Below are 23,629 nucleotides of genomic sequence, written 5' to 3'. Positions count from 1 at the left end.
TGGACCCTCTTGTTTGGATATCTGCTAGGGTGATGACTACTGGATCTTGTTCTGGAAGTTGGCTGTGCTCTGCCTGTAAGTCTATCAGCCATTGGTGTTAGTGTTATGTGCTGCCTCTTTCCCCAGATACTCTTCCAGTATTGCTCAGTCTCAGCCCTGGGTGGGTCTGTTGTCACCTTGTTACCCTGCCATTGAGAGTAGACCTTCGCTGGGTTGATGGAGAACACCTTTTTGCCTCTACTTCTCTTGTATACCTCTTTAGGCGGTAGCTAGGGCTGTGAGCCTTTGCTTAGCAGTCTCCAGTACCTCTGTAGACAGTTTGTTATATTTCCTGGGCAGCTCTGTCCTTATGTTCACACCTCTGCTTAGTTCTGTTTGAAGGCTGACTTCTCGCTGTGCTGCCACAATCTTTGCCTCTAGCCTTCCCCTCCATGGGGCAATTTGCTTCTTCTGGCTACTACTCATGCTGTTCATCTTGTAGCCAAGCATCTCTAGGATGACTGTTGCTGCTGCATACATTAGCCAATTGGCAAGAACAGGCCCTGAACACCGGAGCAATAAAGGCCGGGGTCTACCACACCAGACAAGACCCCAGGTGTAGGCTGTGTAGAGAAGCCCCTGAGACAGTCCAGCACATCGCAGCAGGGTGTAAGATGCTGGCAGGCAAGGTATACATGGAACGGCATAACCAGGTAGTGGACATAGTGTACAGGAATATCTATGCCAAGTATGGACTGGAGGTCCCAGGGTCCAGATGGGAGACACCCCTGATGGTGACAGAGAACAAACAAGCCAAGTGGGACTTCCAGATCCAGACTGACAAGATGGTGATGGCCAATCAGCCTGACACAGTGGTGGTGGATAAACATCTGAAGACAGTGGTAGTGATAGATGTAGCAATCCCAAGTGATGGCAACATCAGAAAGAAAGAGCATGAGAAGCTTGAGAAATACCAAGGGCTGAAAGAGGAGATAGAGAAAATGTGGGACGTGAAGGCAACAGTGGTGCCAGTAATGATCGGGGCACTAGGGGCAGTAACCCCCAAGCTGAGTGGATGGCTCCAGCAGATACAAGGAACAACATCAGAGATCTCTGTCCAAAAGAGCGCAATCCTAGGAACAGCTAAGATCCTGCACAGAACCTTCAGGCTCCCAGATCTCTGGTAGAGGACCCGAGTCTGAAGGAGACGCTGCCCAGGTGAGCGAGAAGATTTTTTTTTTTTATGATGTTTTGCAAAATGGGAAAATGTTTTCAACTCAGTATTGGGAACAGCAGGGAAGGATGCCAAGTCCATTAAGCCAATGCAGAGGTATCTTAAAGTTGCAATAGAGCTAACAGTCATTGGGGTTGGCTCCAAAGAGCCATGGTTCCTGTAGACGTAGAGTGAACTTCTATCTAAAAATACTAGGTCAGTCATGTCTTTCTAGGATTCATTCTGGTCTCATCCATTTTATTATTACAAGTGATCTTTTCCATCTGTAACAAACAGCCGTTTGTTACTCATAAGTTTAAGTATAAGCACCTTTTCACTTGGGCACTTTAACTTGCACATTCAGCACTTGATAGCACACAGCACTTTTAACAAACATATTTGCACATAGCAAAATAATTGCACATGATTGGTTTTAAAAATAGTTTATTGATGATTTTATTGTCTTTTCTTTTCATTTTTTACATCCAGTGGCACTAGCATTGTATTTGATGGTTGCTTGGCCCCTGAGAAAAAGGGAGACGTTAATTAGACTCCAAACAGACTTGGTACAATATAAATGTGCAATATTTAAGTTTAACTTTGTTTAGTGTCTGTGTGTTAGTGGATTTTAAAGTGTTTAGTAAATGGTGTTTTAGTGTTTGTACTTACCTTGTCCTTGTGTCCAGGTCCATCAGTTAAAAGAGTCCCAGAAGACACTACAGCCCTTAAGAAGGTTCTGGGCTGGACCAAGGCAGGGAAATGTGTAGGGGAGCCAGGATTAATGTTTTAGTGGTTTATGGGTTTCTCTTTATCTTTGGTGTTTGGGTTTAGAGTTCTATGTATATAGGTTGGGTTTTATATAGTTTATGGTTTTGGGTTTTGGTTGATGGAGGTTTTAGATTAGTTTTAACCATTTATGTAGATTTGTAAATCCCTTGTTGAGTAGTAGTGGTTTTAAGCAGTTAGCTGAACAGTATAAAAGGTGCCTGTTTCCATCAGGTGTGGTTCTGCTGCTGTAGAAGACACTACTCCCCCAACCTCCATTTGCACTTGCACTTCTTAGCACTTGCACTTTTTAGCATGTGTACTTTGTTTTGTAAATATGGATGGTTGAAAATATAAAAAAAATTATGGACCACGCCATTTCCTGCCTCTGCCTGTTCTCCTTCCTCATTTCACTTACCTCCAACTGCTAAACAGCCAGCCTACGTTACACCATCTGTAAAATTTTCCTGCATTGATCAGATCTCAGATCAAATAGAAGCTTTCATGTCTGTTGTGCTTTTGATTGACAGGTCTGTATGACTTGCCTGCCACGACAGACTTTGAGAGTTTCTATATATTTAATCAAACATATTTTTCCTTGACAGACAGCTCCACTGTGGTTGTAGTTTGTTTCACTAGCAGGTCAGTAAGCTTATATGTTGCATTTGCTCACCCATGACCTTTTGCTATAGGCCCTGACCCAACTCCACTCCTTTTATCCAGGTAGTGTCATGTCCACCTCCAAAAACCCAAAATGGCAACAGATTGTAAAGTACTAACTTCACAGTAGCAGTTCAGAAACCTCCGTGTGATCCCACAGTTCTTCTGCACAACAGCCCATGATTACTGCTGATGCTGAAAATTACATTAATTTGATTAAGTAATTTAAACAAGTAATGTGATTTACATTAGTAATGTAACTTGTTACATTTGATACCTTGTCTGGATTATAACAAATGTTCTACAACAATTTTTTTGAACCCTGTGTTACAACACAGTAACTTGTTACTGCAAAAATTAAGGCACACAAGGCCAGTACTTTATAGTATGATAAAATATAATAAAGAACTAATGCATTGCAAGGGTTACACCAGCAACACCAAGACCTTTCTGTGTGGAGTTTGGATGTTCTCAATGTATTTGCGTGGGTTCTGTCCAGATATTATGGCTTCCTCCCTCCCACCATCCAAAGACATTAACAGGTTAATTGGTTCAGCTAAAAAAATTGCCTACAGGTGTGAATGTGAAAGTGATTGGTTGTTCATCTCTATATGTAAGCCCTGCGATGAACTAGCGACACATCCAGGGGGTACCCTTCCTTTGCTCATTTGCTGGGTTAGGCTCCAGCATCCCCGCAACCCTCTCAAGGATAAGGGGGTTCGGAAGATGACTGACTAATGCATCACAATGTTAGATTTCTTTTGAGAAGAAAAATATTGTCGAATTTCTAACGCTGAGATATTCTTCCTGGGATGGCAGACTCTGGTTGTTACAAGCTATGTGCATTCATCTGATCTGTTATGCCACATTTCCACTACATGGTACCAGTTAGACTCGACTCGACTTGACTTGGCCTTTTTGTGTTTCCATTACGAAAAAGGACCTGGAATTTGGTACCCAGTACTAGTCTTTTGGTATCACCTCCGCCGAGGTTCCAAGACTGAGGAACAGATACTAAAACATGACGTCTAAGCACTGCAGACCACTGACTGGTCAGAGAGTTGTTTCTGTAACCCGCCATTTTACAAAAACAGATATGGAAGTTTACAGTAAATATAGTGGTAGGTTAATCCACATGATGACAGCCCACAAAATTACATCATGGTCAGTTGAGGAGATTCAGTCTGTGGCCATTGTAAAAATTCAGCAAGAGCTTGACGGGACAACACGCAACGAGCGAGTTTATCAGCAACTCTGAGCAGATAACATGGAAGTAGCGCATCACATCGCTATGACGTCTAGGTACTCTAATTTTGGTAGTATCCTGTAATGCAATTGATCTCCACGAATAGTACCTGGTATCTGAGTCGAGTTGAGCTGAGCCGGTTCCACGTAATGGAAACATGGCATTTGCTAGATGAGAGGTGATGAAAATTCAAAACAAGAGACCAATCAAAGAAAGCAGAGGACATACTGCCAAATGACAGGAGCCTGTCTAGATATAGAGATACAGTGAAAACATGTGAAACTACAGGGTGAATGTTATGTCTACACATACACCCCTTTTTTATTTCTAATGAATTTATTTGGATGTAGCCTGTTTGTGATCACCAACATGACTGATTCCACTGTACAACTACAGACAAGACCTATCCAGAAGACACTGTCAGCATCCTACTGTTAACATTTTGCTTTGATTTTTAGAGAGCAGAGAGACAGAGTTCTTGGTCACAGAAGGAAAGGATCCAAAGCCAAAAAACTGCTTCTGCAGGTACTGGATTTAAAAAAAGGTCACAGAAGACTTTATAAGATTGAAGATAATTTTTAAAAATATTTCTCTGTGGTTTTTATCCAGAATACTGTCTACACCATGGATCTCCGCAGTGCTCACAAGACTCCAGAGAAGCCTATGCCTCGTCTGCGTCTTTCCCTGACCCGGTCACTTGAACCTGATGATGAGGATCAGCCATACTTGTCATGCATGCAGACCCCTCAACCCCAAATTGCACATCGCAAAAGCAAATGCAGAAGGTCACAATTCAAATACTTTAACTCAAATCCACCCAGTCCCACACAAGAGAACTGGGAAGGCAGAGAAAATGAAGAGGAGGATGAGGAGGAAGAGGAGAACATAGAAGATGAGGAGGAGGGAGAAGAGACCACAGAGAAGAGCAGAGGCTTTCTAAATAGTTAAGTGTATCAGTCGGTCAGCCAGCAGACTGTAATCACAATCATGACCCAGTTTACTTGACTCTTTGTAGACTCTCTCTGATTAATCAGCCATGCTTGGAAATTGGCCGATTTTCACGTGCTTGGCCATGAGCGGCGACTGGCTGGTCCGTCTGAAATTGACTGATTTTGAGCACAGGTCAAATTCCTGCCATGCCACATAGCCAGACCCGGGGTCGTTTCCAGATAATCATATATGAGACTGCAGTCAGGATATTGAAGGGGGCACATGCTACTGACAGAGGCGGCGGCACGCAGGGGGGATTACACAAGGGGGGTGCGCTCTGTGCTGTACATACCTTACACTGAGTGCGCGCACACAACCATACAACCATAGAAAGTCAAACTTAAGATGCTTTACTAATTCCTGCTGTTGTTTACATCATTTTTCTTTCCCCTATCTTTGGAAACTTTCATTTGAGGGGGCAGGACATTTGTTTAAGGGGGCATTGCCCACTCTTGCTCCTGTGGGCTCCGCGGGTAACCTGCTGATTTGCACATTAGTGATGCACGGGTCAGGTGTTTCTTCAACCCGCAGGTTCCACTTTTGTGGAATTATTTGTCCCGCCCTGCAAATAAAGTGACACTGGGAATTTATAAATGGAGTTCTGATCCATTTAGTGCAGGGGTTCATCCTGTGCTCCACATCTGTGATCCAGACACTTGCTTTTTTCCAAGGTTCTGTTACATTATTTAAAAGTAAAACTGGTTGCAGCGTTGCAGCGTAGTAACACATTATGGTCAGTGATAATGTGTTACTAAAGCAGATGCTCTGAGCCATGTCAGAATAAATATTGGGTGTATATGATAACTGTCCTTCAAATATGATAATTTTTTGCTGCTGGTATAATCCTAAAAACTCATTAAAAGCCAGGAATTTCAATCAATGCACCTGTTTTCATACAGGAAACTTGGCACCTTTCTGCAAACTTTTCTATTTTTAAAATAAGTGTTCTAATGGGAAAGTTACATTGCAATGTCTTGTGTGTTGTGTTTGGAAAAAAATGAGATCGGAATCGGCCAAAATTGGTATCAGCCGTCCAAGCACCTTGCAAATTGGAAATCAGGATTGGCCCATCCATCCATCCATCCATCCATTCTCTTCCGCTTATCCGGGGCCGGGTCGCGGGGGTAACAGTCTAAGCAGGGATGCCCAGACTTCTCTCTCCCCAGACACCTCCTCCAGCTCTTCCGGGGGGATCCCGAGGCGTTCCCAGGCCAGCCGAGAGACATAGTCTCTCCAGCGTGTCCTGGGTCTTCACCGAGGTCTCCTCCCGGTGGGACATGCCCGGAACACCTCCCCAGGGAGGCGTCCAGGAGGCATCCGAAACAGATGCCCGAGCCACCTCAGCTGGCCCCTCTCGACGCGGAGGAGCAGCGGCTCTACTCCGAGCTCCTCCCTGGTGACTGAGCTCCTCACCCTATCCCTAAGGGTGCGCCCAGCCACCCGACGGAGGAAACTCATTTCGACCGCTTGTATCCGGGATCTGAATACTTTTACTTTTACTTCTAAATAATCCAATTGAATTACTTACCTCATCTTCTTTATAAAATGTAGATCTGAAGTGCACTTCTCTCTATCCTCAGACACTTTCTTTAAATGCATCCTATCTCCCTTTTTGAGTTTACAAAATTTATCAGAGTTGAGATAATATAGCCAGATCTATCCTCAAAGTTAACCCAATAACATAACTCATGTGATTGGTTTGATGCAATCACTGTCTACCTGAAACACTGGCCTTCTCTCACTTTGTTTGCCTCTCCTTGTCTCATTCAGGACAGAAGAGGTCAGACACATGGAGCTCTGGTATCAGACAAGATGAAGTCACTGCAGCATCAGAGAAGCCATACGATGATGACAATGTCTGGAGACCTGTCGTCAGGCCAGGAGAGGTGACTGTCACAGATGTCACCATAAACTCCCTTACAGTGACTTTCAGAGAATCCAGAGTGGCCAAAGGCTTCTTTAGAGACTGGGGCCTGGAGGTCTGAGCCCACAGTGGGGGGTGGGGGGGTTGGGAGACTATGAATTGTTGTTGTTTTCATTCTCTCTCTAAAAGGGAATGAAAGGGCCCTGTTCTTCCCCATCCAGCCCTGACAGTGGTACTTTTACATGCACAGTCACCCAAATACAAACTTAACCTCAACCTGTTTACACAAATCACTTCAAAGGCAGACTTCATTGGGCTGAAGTCTCACTTCATCCCAGACTTCTTGAATTCTAATATGATCAAAGGTTATTGTGGATTTTAGCCCAGTAACTGATGCTTTAAGATTCAAAAATAGCTGAAATTATCAACAGAGGTGGAATTTCACCTGAACTAAACATATTTGCCCTGTCACCTTTTTTTTTTTTTTTTTTAATTGCTGCCTTTAGACAGAGAGATGCTGTCTAACTCTGCAGAAGATGTTTCTGCAGCATCAATATGACAAGACTGTAATGAGTTTCACCTCTTAATGTTTTTTCACCTTGCTCTCAAAGAGAGCATATTTCGTACATTTTGGTGTTGGTGACATGCATCACAAGACAAGAAATATTGTCCATTGGGCCATTTCACACAAAACTAGATGACCTGACTACCTGTACTTAAAGTTAAACTTAAGTTAACTTAAACTTTTTTGACTATATATTTTAAATAGACATAAATCAGGGGTCTCCAGTACATTGGATTGCAATTGACTGGTAGATTGAAAAGGTAGGACGGGTAGATCACCATTCAAAAAAATGGTAGTCTATCATCGATCCACCCTATGGCATTTGGCACTTGATTGATGTACAGTATATCCAATCTGACATCTCTTCTAACACATGATTATTATGAATTTTTTTTTTTTTTTTTTAATATTATTATCACTTTTATTTAATCAGGATTAAAAACTCATTGAGATTAAAAATCTCTTTTTCAAGAGTGTCCTGGTTAGGACAGCAGCAGCAGAAGTTACATAAAATGGAAATCAGAGCTATACATCCACAGTAATATACATAAACACAGTGAAAGTCAGTACTAAAAGTATAACATTGTTCCTTAAAAGCATCTCAAAGCAGAACCAAATTCAACCAATTAGAAAAAACATCTGCACCACATTTGTCCTTTTCCCATTCATTTAACATGAGTTTGAATGTATTAAAAGAAACCGATTCCTTCAGTTTAATGTCCCTCTGTAGGTTGTTCCAGGCAGTGGGAGCAGAACATTTAAAAGCTTTCTTTCTCAGTTCTGTTCTGACTTTTGGAACCCATAAAGATAACACATCCTGGGATCAGAGACTATAATTATTCAAGTCATTCCAACAGATGTAGACCACCAAATAGGATGGAAGCAAACATAGGATACATTTATAGATAAAAGAATACAAGTGTTTCAGTCTGTGTGTAAAAAGATCTGTCCGTCCAACTCGAGCGAATAAAAGACAGTGATGAGTCTGAGCTGTAATAAACCTCAGAGCACCATGATAAACTGTATCAAGGGCATTTAAATAATGTCCCCATAATCAAGCACTGACATAAAAGTGGCAGCAACAAGTCTCTTCTTAGCCTCAAATGAAAGGCAAGATTTTATCCTGAAATTAAAACCCAATTTTAGTTTCAGTCTTCTTAAAAGTTGCTGTATGTGAGGGGTAGAAGACAGTGAGTCATCAATTGAAACACCCAGATATCTGTACCCTGATACTCGGTCAATTTGATAGCCGTAAATAGTGGTGAAGCTTTGACTTGGTTTTGACTTGGACTGGATGCTGAGGTATAAATGACTGTGTCATCTGCATAAAAGTGAAAGTTAGCATCGGAAACGTATTGAGCAATATTATTGATGTACAAAATAAACAGTAGAGATCCAAGGACTGACCCCTGAGGTACACCCTTCATAACTGAAAGTAAGTCCATTGTCTGTGCCTTAACTTGTACACACTGTGTTCTGTTGGGGAGGTAGTTTTCAAACCAGCTGACTGTGTGACGAGAAAGTCCAGTGGCAATTAATGTCTCTTTTAGTAGTAGGTGGTCAACTGTGTCGAAGGCTTTGGAGAGATCAATGAAAGGGGCTTCATAATGTTTATTATCTATAGAATCAATGAAATTTTTTATGACTTTTAAAGCTGCAGTGGTTGTGCTGTGTAATTTCCTAAAACTAGATTGAGAGACACATAATGTGTTTTTATTATGAGGAAACAACTTCAGTTGATGACTAATGAGCTGTTCAAGAACCTTGGCCAAGATGGATAATTTTGAGATAGAACGGTAATTATTAAGGACACTGGGGTCACCTCCTTTAAGCAGAGGGAGAAAAATGGCTGATTTCCTTATACATGGAATTTCATTGGTTAGACAGATTAAAATGTATGTTAAAGGAGATGCTTTAAAATTTGCTGCTAAATGAATAAAAAAAAAGGGTCTAATTGATCAGGACCATCTGATTTAGAAGTGTCTTAAGCTTTATGCACTAAGAGACATTAAAAGGAGTAAAACTAAAGGATGAGATCTCAGACAATTGAGCATCTGATTCAGTAAAAGCAGGTGTTTCATGAATGGGATTTTTTTTTTATCAACATCTTTTTATTGAAGTTTTCTCAATATAATACAAGTACAGTGCTGAATGGTCATTACAGATATCTTAAGTAAGCATGGATGTAAATCAATTTTTAGCTAGCACCATAGAGAACAAAACAACAGAACAAAACAAAGCAAAAAAAAAGAGCAAACAACAAACTGTACATAAAGTAATCCCTCCTCAGTCATTACCAGTGCACTAGACATAATAAAGTATCACTGTCATGATAGAAACCTGCGATAGGAGTAAGTACAGAGTAAGCAGCATTGTTAAACTGCACCTAAGTGTCAAGCATTTACAGGGTCTGGAATGTCTTTAGGAAGGGACCCCACACTTTCTGGAATTTCCCATTAGATTGCTGAAGTGAATATCTAATTTTCTCCAGTCTTACACAGGACAAAATGCCTTCCAACCACTCTGCATGAGTGGGAGGGAAAGCCTCCCTCCACCTGAGCAGAAAGGCTTGTCGAGCCAGAAGGGTGGCAAAGGATAAAGTGCGTTGTTTTTCTGTAGGTAGCTTATCTTCACCTTCCATGACCCCCAAATAGAGCAGTCAAGGGGTGTGGTTCTAGCTTGATGTTTATCAGATGAGAGTGTATGAAAGATTTCCCTCCAATATTTGTTAAAGCTTGAACAGGACCAGTACATGTAGATGAGAGAAGCTTCCGCATGTTGGCATTTGACACAGTATGGACTAATATCAGGGTATATAGAAGACAGTTTTGCTTTTGAAATATGAGCCCTGTGTACCACCTCAAACTGTATTAAACAGTGACGTGCACAGAGGGAGGTTGAATTCACCAGTTTGAGTATGGTAGTCCAAGTATTGTCTGATAAGTGAAAACCTAAATCCTTTTTCCAGGCTTCTTTAAGCTTATCTGTAGGGGAACACCAACAACATGCCATATAGGCATGAATGGGATTTTGAGAATTGAAGAAATCACCTGAGGATATGAAGTATTCATTAAAACATTTTAGCATTTCCGTTTTATCAGTAATTTGCTGTGAGTCCTCGACAATACACGGAGGCAGTAGTGTTACTGTCATTCAAAGATTTAATGGTCTTCCAGAATTTAGATGGGTTATTGAGATTTTTGGTAGTTTGAGTGAGGAAATGTTCACATCATAAAGTGTGTAAGATACTGCAAAAATCCAGCAAGCTAATTTAACTAGTTAACCTCCTAATTTATGTCTACTAGAATCAGAATAGCCTTTATTGTCATTTGACAGCACAGAGTACATCAAACAAAATTGAGATCGATGATTAGGGACATCGGGCTGCTGCTCCTAACTGATGCGCTGCCATAGAACCCTTTTCTTCGAAATTTGCAGTGAAGAACAGAGGATAATGCAAAGCACAAATATAAGACATACAGTTTTCACACATTACGCGTGGACACATGCTGGTACTTTTTCAATAGATTTGAAAGGATTTAGGGGATAGGGTGAAAAAACAGAGTTTGAGGGCACACGGTTAGAGTGGGGAGTGAGGAAAATGTGTTTGTGTTGTGTGTTTGTCCTTGGAAGATTGTGTGCAAAATAAGAGACACAATAGGTCCATCTGTTCTTCAGTTGTTAGAAGTTCTTATCAGTTCACTCCTACTGTTGTCCTGACCATGGAAGATGTTTTGACTGCAGGGGGAGTAGATTAGAGAAGAATCCTGCTGCTTCCTCAGCTCCCAGGGGAAAACAATTTAGGCCCTGGGGGAACCTTGATTTCTGCTTTAATTTAGTAGAATTTACATTTTGTTATACCTGACCTCAGCATTTCTCACTTCCGAGCAGTGAGGTCTCTACACAGTTCATCTACTTTCTCCTTCAGTCCCGCAGATTGACGGAGCCCTTCTACACTGGTTCTCAGCCCTTCTGCAGTCTGGCCAGCGATTTAATCCAACTTCTTATATGAGTCCACAGCCCGTCCGGCCAGGTCTCGCACACCGTCCCTCGACTGCGCCACCACCCGTTGTAATTCCTTCACATTGTCACTCACTGCTCCGAAGTGCTTCTCAATTTCGATGGACAGCAGCAGGGTCTCTTTGCATGCTACTGTCTTACCAATTTTGTGATAGATCAGGGCCATTCCAAGACCAATCAGAAGGTGTATCATAAATCCAAATAGGTTGATGTCTTCGATGTCCTCAACCGACAGAACAGAGAGACAGACCACCCTCCACGTGTCCCAACATCCCAGATGTATCCGGCTGCAAATGTTTCATCAGGGCTCCCCGGGGCTGTTCCTCCTAATAAAAAAGAACTATTCAAATGAGTGCGAGTACTCAATCAAGTATAAACCAAAAATAGGACCAATGGCCCTGTAGCTTACCGGCCAAATTCAAAGCTTTGGGAAATATATCCATATGCCATTTATTATCACCTAGTTATGTGTATGTATTACAGGGATAGCCCATGTTTTGGTCATATTCCAATCAGATTTGTAAAAAATTGAAATTCCAACTTGATATCATTGATACTTAATGATTCATTGTATCAATCCACTTCTTATCTGTTATAATGAGAAAACTTTTCAAAGTAACACCAAATCCAGAATCAGATCCGGATGGAAATAATTTCAATACCTTGTGTTGACATCATCATAAAGAAGCTGTATACCAAGTTTGAAGTCAATCAGAACTGTAGTTCAGGAGAAGAAGACAATTGAAATTTTTCCCCATAAAAGCCCATGTTAAATTTTCCGTAAGTTCCCAGATCTAGAAGAAGATCCTGATCAGCATGTGGCCATTATGTTTTGGTCATCTCCCCATCAGGGCTGTACTGTAGAAATTTACATGGGATATCATTTATATTTACTGAGTTATTGCATCGATCCACTTTCTATCTCTTATAATGGGGAAATTTTTCGAAGTTGCACCAAATCCAGAATCAGATCCAGATCCAAATAATTTCACTAACTTTTTTTGACATCATCATAAAGAAGCTATATACCAAGTTTGAAGTCAATTGGAATTGTAGTTTCAGAGAAGATGATTGAAATTTTTGTAACAGACAACAGACGACGACGATGACAGACGACGGACGATGACAACAGACGACGACAGACGCCGCCGCCACAGGACGACAATAGCTTACAGCCTATTGGCCGGTAAGCTAAAAACTTACTAACTCATGCAGAATTGGATGCAGAATTCACTATATCATATTTGAGGTGCATTTGTCTTATCTGTCAATCTATCCTTGCTATTCAAATGAGGAAAATGTGGAGAGGCACTTTATAACTGTTCATAAAAGCTACAACACTTACTTCCTTCCAAAAAGCAAGCTGAGAAAGACAAAGGTGAGGGAACTAAAATCACAGTTAATGGGACAGTAGTCAGAATAAGGTACTAACAAATGGATTGAATTCTGTTGTCAAGTACGGGTTCATGCAGTTATGCAAGATATGCCTTTTATATTGCTTATATAAAATATATCTTTATAGATAGAGAGACAGACAGATAGCTCGTAAAAATAACTTGCGAGCTGAAAAAGCACCCCTGACATAAATCATAATTGTAGTTAATAGCACAATTCAAATGGGATGAAACATTTATTTTTCTCTCACCACTAACTACTGTTCATAGTTTGTTTTTGTTTTTTTTTCAAAAACAGTCCCATAAAGTAAAGTATCACTATATGTTATAACAGTTATAAAACAATTACACCAAGGCTTCAGTCTGCCACATTCTGTTGTTGCCTTACACCTTGTCATCTGCAGCACATTTTGAAACCACCACTTCAGCAGTATATAATTTATGTTCTATGTCAGTACTCTTGTCGGTTTTCCCAAACTAAGTATTGACCTTTGCTCAGTTGTGTTGCTTTCAGCAATGAAAACGAGTCATCATCATTTAATTGATCTGACCTATTGCAGGCAACATGGGTGACTATCTCTGTGCATGTAAATGTATCTGCTGTTGCGGTCTCCCTTCCACACTATGCTTACTCTTTAGTTCCAAACTCCGAGTGTTTTGTACATACTCCAAATTCAAGTAAGGTGGGCATAGCGGTCAGTCCCATGCTAACAGGTAGTGCTGTATTCATATCCTGTAAACACATAGACTGTTACTACTGTACAACATGTGGCTTAGTTTTGTATGCGTTTCAAAATCTGACAGATGATTTGATCCGCCTGCATGCCTCTAGTACAGGTCTATCAATGCAATGATGTACGGTTTTCTCTATCCACCAAACTCTTCATCTCAGAACATACAGCACACTACACAAGCAATGAGTTGGTCTTGTACCAAAATGGGAACATTAGAGAGATAAGAAAAGGTATAGTTGCAAAACTTGCACTGTATTTAAGTGTTAAGGTAGAAGTATCCATAAGAAGCAATGTATGGAGTTAGACTGACACATAAACAACTATGAGCACTGAATTCACTCTTAACCTAATGGTTTGTGCCAATATTAATGAATTTTTATTTTCCTGACCGAAAATATCAGATGCATTGTTTACCCCTGGAGCATGTATGGTACATCTGCACTTACAGTTGAATTCAGAAGATGTAAGGTAAAATCAAACCCAGAAAACAAAACCTGACACCAATATAGACAGTGTTAAAATAAAAATGTGAATGTGAGTTTCCTGGTGTTAAATAGAATGGGTTTTGAATCAGAATCATCTAAGACTAAATACAGTAGATCCAGACACCAGATACCTCCAGGTAAAATATATACTACGTGTACTAATTTGCATGTGCAATCTAGAATTTTGCGTGTGGGGTTGAACTGCAGTTTGGGGGTGATTTAGTTAGACTGCTTGCGCAAATGTCAACAGTTGCAAAGTCTTGCAGACCGCCCCATTTAAATGAGGATTTTGCGTGCGCTAAACTGCTCTGGGATAAGCCAGCACTAATGGTAACAGTGCACTGAATGATCCAGACGCACAGAAATGTAACAGTGGAGGAGTTTTGTCATAGAAGGTATTGCATGACTCATTCATTCATTTATTTTTCATTTTAAAGGTGTGTGTGTGTGTGTGTGTGGGGGGGGGTTTGATTGAATGACTGTCTGGCGCACATAATTTTGTCACACTGTAGCCTAATTTTTAAACACAATTATCAGGAGTGGAAAAGAGTTCCATAAAGTGTGTGTATGTGTGTGTGTATGTGTGTGTGTGTGTGTGTGTGTGTGTGTGTGGGGGGGGGGGGGGCATATGTCTCAATTATTTTTTCTTTTCTTCCGTCATTCGGAAAATGTTCACACAAAGGTGAAAAATGCATTCTCTGCATCTTGTTTCATCATTTCAATGTCTCCTAACCACATGGCTCAATGATAACCTCCGGTCGCTGCATACCAACCTCAGAGCCGCAGAGAGAAAATGGCACAAAACAAAAAGCTCTTCTGACCTGATCACATTCCAGTCACTATTGGTATCCTTCTCATCCAGTGTCACTGCTGCGAAGAAGGCTTACTATAATAACAAAATTCATTCTGCCACCGACACCAAGAAACTATTCTCAACCTTTAAAACACTACTCAACCCTCCACCTCCACCACCCACTACTAATCTGACAGCAGACAATTTTGCTTCATTTTTCATAAATAAAGTGTCTACTATCAGCAGTCAGTTCACTGATCCACCCATAGACTGCACGCCTCCTTCTTCAACATCATCATCACACACTGCTTCTTCTCCCCTGACTATGGCTACTACTAACTCAACTGATAAAAGCCCAACTGCGTCATTCCCCTCATTTACTCCCCTCACAGAGAACGAGGTGTCTAAACTCCTTTCCTCTAGCTGTCCTACAACATGCCTGTTGGACCCTATTCCATCCAACCTCTTACAGTCTGTTGCCCCTACTATCACAGCACCAATCACACATGTGATTAATGCTTCACTGACTTCAGGAACATTTCCTACAGTATTTAAACAAGCGCAGGTAACACCACTTCTCAAAAAACCTTCCCTCACCCCCACTCAAGTGGAGAATTATCGACCAGTCTCACTCCTCCCATACCTTTCTAAGCTCATCGAAAGGGCGGTCTTCAAACAGGTCACAGAATTCCTCTCCCAAAATAACCTCCTTGACATCAACCAATCTGGCTTCAAAATCGGCCACTCCACTGAAACGGCTCTGTTGTCTGTGACAGAAGCCTTGAAAGAGGCTAGAGCAGCAGCCAAGTCTTCAGTACTCATTCTACTGGACTTATCAGCAGCATTTGACACTGTCAATCATGATATCCTGTTATCCATACTCTGGAACATGGGCATCACAGGCCATGCACACTCCTGGTTTCAATCTTACCTTACTGGTCGGTCCTTCAGTGTGTCCTGGCTAGGGCACACATCAGCAGTTCACCGCCTCACCACGGGGGTCCCCCAAGGCTCTGTGTTGGGCCCCCTCCTTTTTGCCATATACACCACCTCACTCGGTCAGATCATCCACTCACACGGCTTCTCATATCATTGCTATGCTGATGATACCCAGCTCTATCTGTCATTCCCACCTGATGACTCCACAGTCTCAGTGCGGATCTCAGATTGTCTCTCTGACATATCTGCATGGATGAAAGCCCATCACCTTCAGCTGAACCTGTCCAAAACTGAACTGCTGGTCTTCCCAGCTAAGCCAACCATACAGCAGGACATCTCCATCACTATTGACTCCATACCTCTGGCTCCTACCAGTGTAGTACGTAACTTGGGAGTCATGATGGATAATCAGTTGACCTTCACGGATCATGTTGCCTCTGTCACCCGATCATGCCGTTTCACTCTGTTCAACCTAAGAAAGATCAGGCCATACCTAACCGAACAGGCCACCCAGCTCCTGGTGCAGACTATGGTTATCTCCCGTCTTGACTACTGCAATGCTCTTCTAACGGGCCTCCCAGCTTGTGCTGTCAAACCACTACAAATGGTCCAGAATGCAGCAGCGCATCTGGTCTTCAATCAGCCTAAAAGGGCACATGTCACCCCCTTACTCATTGAGTTACACTGGCTACCCATAGCTGCCCGCATCAAATTCAAATCTTTAATCCTAGCCTACAAAATTCTCAGTGGGTCTGCTCCTGTCTACTTAGGTGCACTAATAAAAGCTTATGTCGCCCCACGACCACTCCGCTCATCTGGGGAACGTAGTCTGGTGGTCCCCAGACCTTGTACAAGACAATCCAGGCTCTTTTCATGGGTCATTCCACGTTGGTGGAACGCTCTACCAAGTGCTACAAGAACAGAGTCATCCCTGCCTATCTTCAAGAAGCTCCTGAAGACCCAGCTCTTCCAAGAGCACCTCCTATCCTAGCACTTTCAAACATTCCATTTTAAATATTCTAATAAGGTTTTTCCCAGGATAACCACAGATTCTTTCACGATTATCTCTGGACCTGCTGCGGTGGTCCGGCCTCTTCCCTGCCCTCATCATCACCACTCACTTATCCTCAACCGCCTCCATGTGTCTCCCCCTACTCCCCCCTTCTCCCCCTCTCCCCCAGTCTCTATCTCTATCGCTCTCTCTTTTTCCCCTTCTCTACTCTCTCTCTTTAACCCCAACTGGTCAAGGCAGACGGCCATCCTCCAGGAGTCTGGGTCTGCTCGAGGTTTCTGCCTGTTAAAGGGAAGTTTTTCCTCGCCACTGTCACCAGTCACAAGTGTTTGCTCCTGGAGGATTCTGTTGGGTTTCTGTAAATTGACTTAGAGTCTGGTTTTGACCAACTCTATATATAAAATGTCAAGAGATAACTTTTTTGTGATCTGGCGCTATATAAATAAAATTTGATTGATTGAGTGATTTAATTGGTTTTCCCCTGTAAGTCGCTTTGGAAAAAAGCGTCTGCCAAATGCGTAAACATAAACATAAACATAAACACTTTCATGTGTGCGCGATTATGCATCCAACCTGTTTGCACCTCCTTTTGAGACGTGGTAAATATGGATGCAGTTTCTATGAGCAAAATTGCTTTCGGGTTTGATAAATCACTTTGCATGTGCTAAATTAATATATTTACATTTTCTCCTCCCACCACATGCACAATTGCGTGTAAACGCCCCATATTGCATATTCATTGTGGCAAATGAACTAACTGGATGCAGACTCACTATTTTGCACCCTTGAAAGACGCAACCCTTAGTGTGCACTGTTAGTAAATCAGTTTGTACATTTTTTTTTCCTTGTGCAATGAGTTTGCACACCTTTTAATACATACAAACCTTTAGTAGATCCAGCCCTCATTGTGGCAAACGTACTAATTGGATGCAGACATGCTATTTTGCACATTTGAAAGACGCAACCCTTAGATTTATGTGCTACTACTAAAGATTTATGTGTATTAAAACATGTGCAAACTCATTGCACGTGCAAAAAATGTACAAATTGATTTACTAACAGTGTGCACTACGGGTTGCGTCTTTCAAAGGTGCAAAATAGCGCGTCTGCATCCAGTTAGTACTTTTGCCTCAATGAATATGCAATATGGGGCGTTTACACGCAATTGTGCGTGTGCTGGAAGGAGAAAATGTAAATATATAAATTTAGCACATGCAAAGTGATTTATCAAACTTGAAAACAATTTTGCTCATAGAAACTGCGTCTATACCATGTCTCAAAAGGAGGTGTAAACGATTTGTATGCGTAATTGCGCACACATGGCTGCAGTTAGGAGACATCAAAATGATGAAACGAGATGCAGAGAATGCATTTTTTACCCTTGTGTGAACATTTTTGGAGAGACAGAAGAAAAAATAACTGAGAAGTATGCACCCCACCACCACCACACACACACACACACACACACACTTTACAGCAACTCTTTTCCGCTCCTGATGATTGTGACTAAAAATACGCACCGATATTACACTACAGTGTGACAAAATTATGTGCGCTTGACAGTCACTCAATCCAACTACTCCCCCCCAACTCACACACACACAGACGCATGCATGCACAAACACACACACACACTCACAGACATACACATCCTTAAAATGAAAAATGAATGAATAAATGAGTTATGCAATACCTTCTATGACAGAATTTCTCCAACGTTACATTTCCGTGCGTCTGGATCATTCAGCGCAGTTATCATTTATGCTGGAGTATCCCAGAGCAGTATTTACAGCGTATTGTCTCCAGTAGCGCATGCAAAATCCTCATTTAAATAGGACGATCTGCAAGACTTTGAACCTGTTGTAATTTGCGCAAGCAATCTTTGTAAATCACCCACAAACCACGGTTCAACCCCACATGCAAAATTCTAGATTGCGCACGCAAATTAGTACATGCAAATTGGGATCTTAGTAGATCCAGCCCTTAGTGTACACTGTTAGTTTGCACATTTTTTTGCGTGTGCAGTGAGTTTGCACGTTTTAATACACGCAAACCTTTAGCAGATCCGGCCCATTATTTGCTGTGTAACTTTTTCATCACAATGCACTTTGTCAGAGTGATAAATGCAGAGCATCACCATCTTAAATATCCCCACATTACAAGTACAAATCATATCATCCCATCACATTACATAATAGAAATTATCATTAAAAATATACATCTCTTGTGTGAAGCAGTCTTTGCTTCACACTATAAAAAAGTAAATAAATCAGTGAAAAGCTAGACAAACGAGGAAGGTCTTGAGTTTGCTTTTAAATATACCATCATTAAATTACATATTAATTTTTCCTGAGCATAACCTTTGACCTAGAACAGCAGAATGTAACCATCTGCTATCACAGCCATCAGGAATTCACATACAAAGAATCAGAATCAAAAGTATGACTTGGCTGCTAACAGACAAACACAGTCTCTTTTACAGATGTAATATTTACATACATATGGTATATTATTGAAGATAAAACATGTAGCCCCAACAGTTCATTTCTGAGGTGTCCCTCTCTTTTCTATTTGTAGGGACAGATTAAGTAACGCTATATATAAAGATGAACAAATAAATGTGAAAAATGACAAACACAACATACAAATGTCAATGTAAAGTATGATACATGACATTAAATCATAATTTGATCTGAGAATCCCCATCGAGGCCTTAAGTACCCGTTGCACAACAAATTAAATCCTTTTACGGGAGTTATACAAGCTATGTGTAGATCTATATAATTTCTACTCTGTAATTTGTAGTTTCCTGCCATAAGACGATCATTTTAGCCAATTTCTGATCTCACAGGATCCTCAAGGCAGTGATCACTTTATGTTATGGCTATAACAGTAAAGCACCACACTATGTGTTAAATTGGATGCATTTACTGTTTTAAAGTTTTAAGTCATTTGGGGCTGGGCTTAAAATGAACAGTATTTGTTTTCAGTGTCACAGACTCATGTCAAGTGAGTCTCGTGTCAAGACAGGACATGATTCAAAAATAGTTTTCCTTATCAACAACAATAACAAAACGCAGAAGATGTAGGAGTGTCCATGTGCAGTATGCGCCAAAAAAGTCCAATTCCAGAACCTAAGGGCAATTATGAATCCAAGCTATGACACTGACAACATATCACGCAAAAACATCTTTGTGCAAATCTGTCAAGCCAATTACAAGACATAAACTGTGACATCCCCCACAAGCCCTTGGTGACAACTCCCAGACATATGACAATTTTCAGGTCAGCATTTCAATGGGTTTGTGAGATTTACACATTTATGACAATGACCTATTGTTTTATTGTTTTACCCTAAATTGAATTGACAAATGAATTGTTTTGTTGTTTTATTTATTGTTTTACCCTATTGTGCTATTGTGATTATTAGTTTATACAAGGGACAGATTGACATATTGAAATATGTTAAACAACTTAAGAATAGCAAATGGCCTCAAAAAAAAAAAAAAAAAAAAACACTTTTGGAATGATCAATCTGACATTTTTTAATGAGACTGTCAAAAATATGTTGCTGTGAAATTTGAAAAAAAAAAAAAAAAAAACACAAAATTTGTCACTTGGTGGCTTGAGAGAACTACAAAAAATATAAACTTGTTAATGGAAGCACCACCTGTGGGTGCAGTGCCTCAAATGTTGGGTGAGTAGTAGGTGAATATACAATCCATGTGTCAGTTTTTGTCATCGTGGCGCATTCAGTGTTTGTTTTTCCTAGTAGACAAAATTGAGAAGCGGCAAAATAATAAGTAATAATAGGGTCTGTGATGAATTGCTACTTGGACCATAATGGAACAATGTTAATGGCATTTCTGTCCTCAATTTTGCAATTTAGGCATTTTTCATGTTGTGAAAAAAAGTAATTAATACAATATACAGCCCAGCTCTAAAGTCTCTTAAAGCATTAAATTAAAATACAATTATAAATGATAGAGTGCTGAAATAGACCTGTTGTAGCCTAGAAAGTAGCATAACGTAAAATAGTTAATGGATGTAGTTATATGGACATTTAAGGTAGGAGAATCAAAATAAATAACTACTACTTAAAAGTGGTGAGCTGAAAGTTTCGACAGCTTTGCAAGATGGTTTCAGGAATGAACCCAGAAATAAAAGTCAAACCCTTCAAACCTTTTTCCACAACTAAACAACACATGAGCCGTTGTGATGTGTCACCTCTGTGGAATCTCAACAGAAGGGTGTCTCATGCTGCTGCTGCTGCTGATGATGTTGATGAAGCTGCAGGGAAAGAAAGTGCCTAATGTTGTACCATTATTTTTTGTTGTTGATGGAGCTTTCTAGGGCTAATGTTTCTGTACTTTACACACAAACACACACCTTTACTGTGGCAGTTAGGTTTCTGTTTTATCTGAATGCTGTTCTAAGACTTGAATACAAGCAGGAAGCAGGAGGGGACAGAAGGGAAAACATGTATTTTTAGTGGTTATTTTTCTACATTTGACTTGAATGTAAACTACTTAATCTTTAAAGGAGATATCCTGTGTATTTGTCACGCAGATGACTGATCAGACTAGTTTTTATACCGTTTGTGATAACCACTGAGCTGATGCCATATCTACATGTACTGACTGGTGAAAAAAACAAAAAAAAAACAAGCACCCTGAATTTTACTGTAGCTTGATGTGGTTGCTTGTGCTGCTTTTCGTCCAATGTTTAGCAGAGAACTTTGCACTTTATGTGATGTAGTAAACCTGCACATTACCTGCTCCCATCAAGTGTCACTGTGGAGAGAATATTTCTATGGTCAAACTCAAATAAATGTTGCTCATGTTTAATATCACTTTTCTGTTGCTTATTCAAGAAAGGCCCAGATCATTTCAACCACATATAATCATTTAAAAAGATTTTGACTCATTTTTCATCACTCAAATGATTATTTTCCAACAATGAGACAGGAGATGGTGAGACACAGTATCAACCGACAGAGGCTTCCTGTTGCCTCCCCGGCGTTAGCTGATCCTCTGGCCTGTCAGAGCCAGCTGCTGATGCCCGTCCGACCGGCATGGGTCTGTGCTCACCCGAGTCACAAGAGGACATCGTGAGGACAATCGGCGGCATCAGTGAGCACCTGGACTGACTAATAAATGTTCTCACAGACATTAACACTACATTAAATGCATTTATCAACCAATGAATTTCGTGTCCTTGTCTCTTTATATGGTTGTTGCAGGGCTCAATGTCCTCCCAGGCAGGATTGGCATTGATGGGTCCAAGGTTGGTCTGTTTGGTTCTGGTTCTGGTGGGGGGATGTGCTGCTCTGGCAGTAGGATGATGTGCTGGTGTGTTCATTGTTCATCAGTGTATCTCCAATGTGCACATCACACACCAGAGGGGATTCCCTGTGGGATTCCCCTCTCGGCATGATCAGTGATGACGTCAAGGTGGATGCGAAGCGGAGGCCAAAACAGGCAGAGGGAGAGAAGAGAAGAACTCTGCCCGTTTGAGCAGAGAGTCGATGATATTGTGGGTGACACTGCTCTTACAGGGCTGACTTGGATCACCCCCAAGATAAATATATATTTAGTATTTGTGTAACTCACACATTAGTTCATTCTATCATACTGTAACACCCCGGAGAGTTTTACGCAAGGATGAAGCCAGGAGTGACGTTCAGAAGGTTTAATAGTCATTAACAAGGCACTCGATAAACGGCTCCTCTCAGGTACATAAACATACACCTCTCTCTGTCACTTCCACCCCCACTACATGTGAGCCCCTCCTCTCTTTCTCACTGACTCCTCCCATCTCAGTCACAACCACCTGAACCAAAACAGTGCAACTAAACAGCAGAACATAATGAACATAAATAACCCATAATGATTAACTATTACAGATTATCACACTGCCCCCCCTTTATGAAGCCCCTCGCCCACGAGGGGTCAAAGAATTGTCATTAAACTGGGGAGGCCTCCGTCTTTGCCTCCTGGGCCTACCCTGCCCGGGGCCAAGTCCAGCTCCTGTCCATGTTGGTGAGGGGCATGGAGTTGACACAGGTGAAAGAGGGTCAATGGGACCAGGGGGTGTTTTGAGAATAGAATAGAATAGAATAGAATAGAATAGAATGCCTTTATTGTCATTATACATATGTACAACGAAATTGTAAGTGACAACTCTCTGGTGATGCGAAGTGCAAAAGTTTAAAGAAGAAAGGAAGTGTAAATATATATACAGTATAAAAACAGACATGTCACCAACCGAGAAAAAAAAAACAAAAAAACAGTAGAGCTAAGTATATATTGCTCTTTGACCCTGGCTGAACACTATGACTTATGTTAAGTATATGTCCTTTGTGAGGTATTGTCATTGTAGTGTGTTCAGCACCCGTATTGCACTTGGATAAAATGTGCTGCTAAATCTGGAGGTGCGGGCCTGGATGGACCTGTACCTCCTCCCTGAGGGCAACAGTGAGAACAGGCTGTGTCCAGGATGTGAACCGTCAAGGGTGATGCTTCTGGCCCTGCGCAGACACCTGGTGTTATAGATGTCTGATAGAGAGGACAGCTGGACTCCTATGATGCTCTGGGCTGACTTCCTGACTCTTTCCAGAGCCTTCTTGTCAGCCTGAGAGCTGCTCCTATACCACACTAAGATGTTGTTGGTAAGGATGCTCTCCACAGAACATCTATAGAAGGACAGCAGCAGTTCCTGGAACAGGTTCACCTAACTCAGTGACCTTAAAAAGTACAGGCGCTGCCGTGCTTTTTTCACAAGGACACTGGTGTTTCTGCCCCATGTGAGGTCCTGAGAAATGTATGTACCCAGGAATCTGAAGTCACTGACCCTCTCTACAGTGTCCCCTCGGATCAGAAGGGGAGGGGGATCCTCCCTCTTCCTCCTGAAGTCCAGCACTAACTCCTTTGTTTTGGAGGAGTTGAGTGCTAGATTATTAAGGGAACAC

At 41.3% G+C, this 23,629-nt stretch overlaps 1 protein-coding gene across 1 annotated transcript in view; it reads left to right on the top strand.

Moving 5' to 3' along the window:
* Positions 1 to 7,564, top strand: part of cbx7b (chromobox homolog 7b) — a 30,764-nt gene extending 23,200 nt beyond the window's left edge. Inside the window, exons 4-6 of the mRNA XM_030122456.1 lie at positions 4,322 to 4,388; positions 4,473 to 4,806; positions 6,624 to 7,564. Of these exons, the coding sequence (XP_029978316.1) occupies positions 4,322 to 4,388; positions 4,473 to 4,806; positions 6,624 to 6,838 (616 nt within the window). The 3' untranslated portion in view covers positions 6,839 to 7,564. The remainder of the gene's footprint in view (positions 1 to 4,321; positions 4,389 to 4,472; positions 4,807 to 6,623) is intronic.
* Positions 7,565 to 23,629: the final 16,065 nt, after the last annotated feature.

The sequence above is a fragment of the Sphaeramia orbicularis genome, chromosome 19 (assembly GCF_902148855.1).
Source record: "Sphaeramia orbicularis chromosome 19, fSphaOr1.1, whole genome shotgun sequence".
NCBI classification, from domain to species: Eukaryota; Metazoa; Chordata; class Actinopteri; order Kurtiformes; family Apogonidae; genus Sphaeramia; species Sphaeramia orbicularis.
The sequence above is the reverse complement of the archived record's forward strand: the minus strand, read 5'-3'. Positions and strand labels throughout refer to the sequence as shown.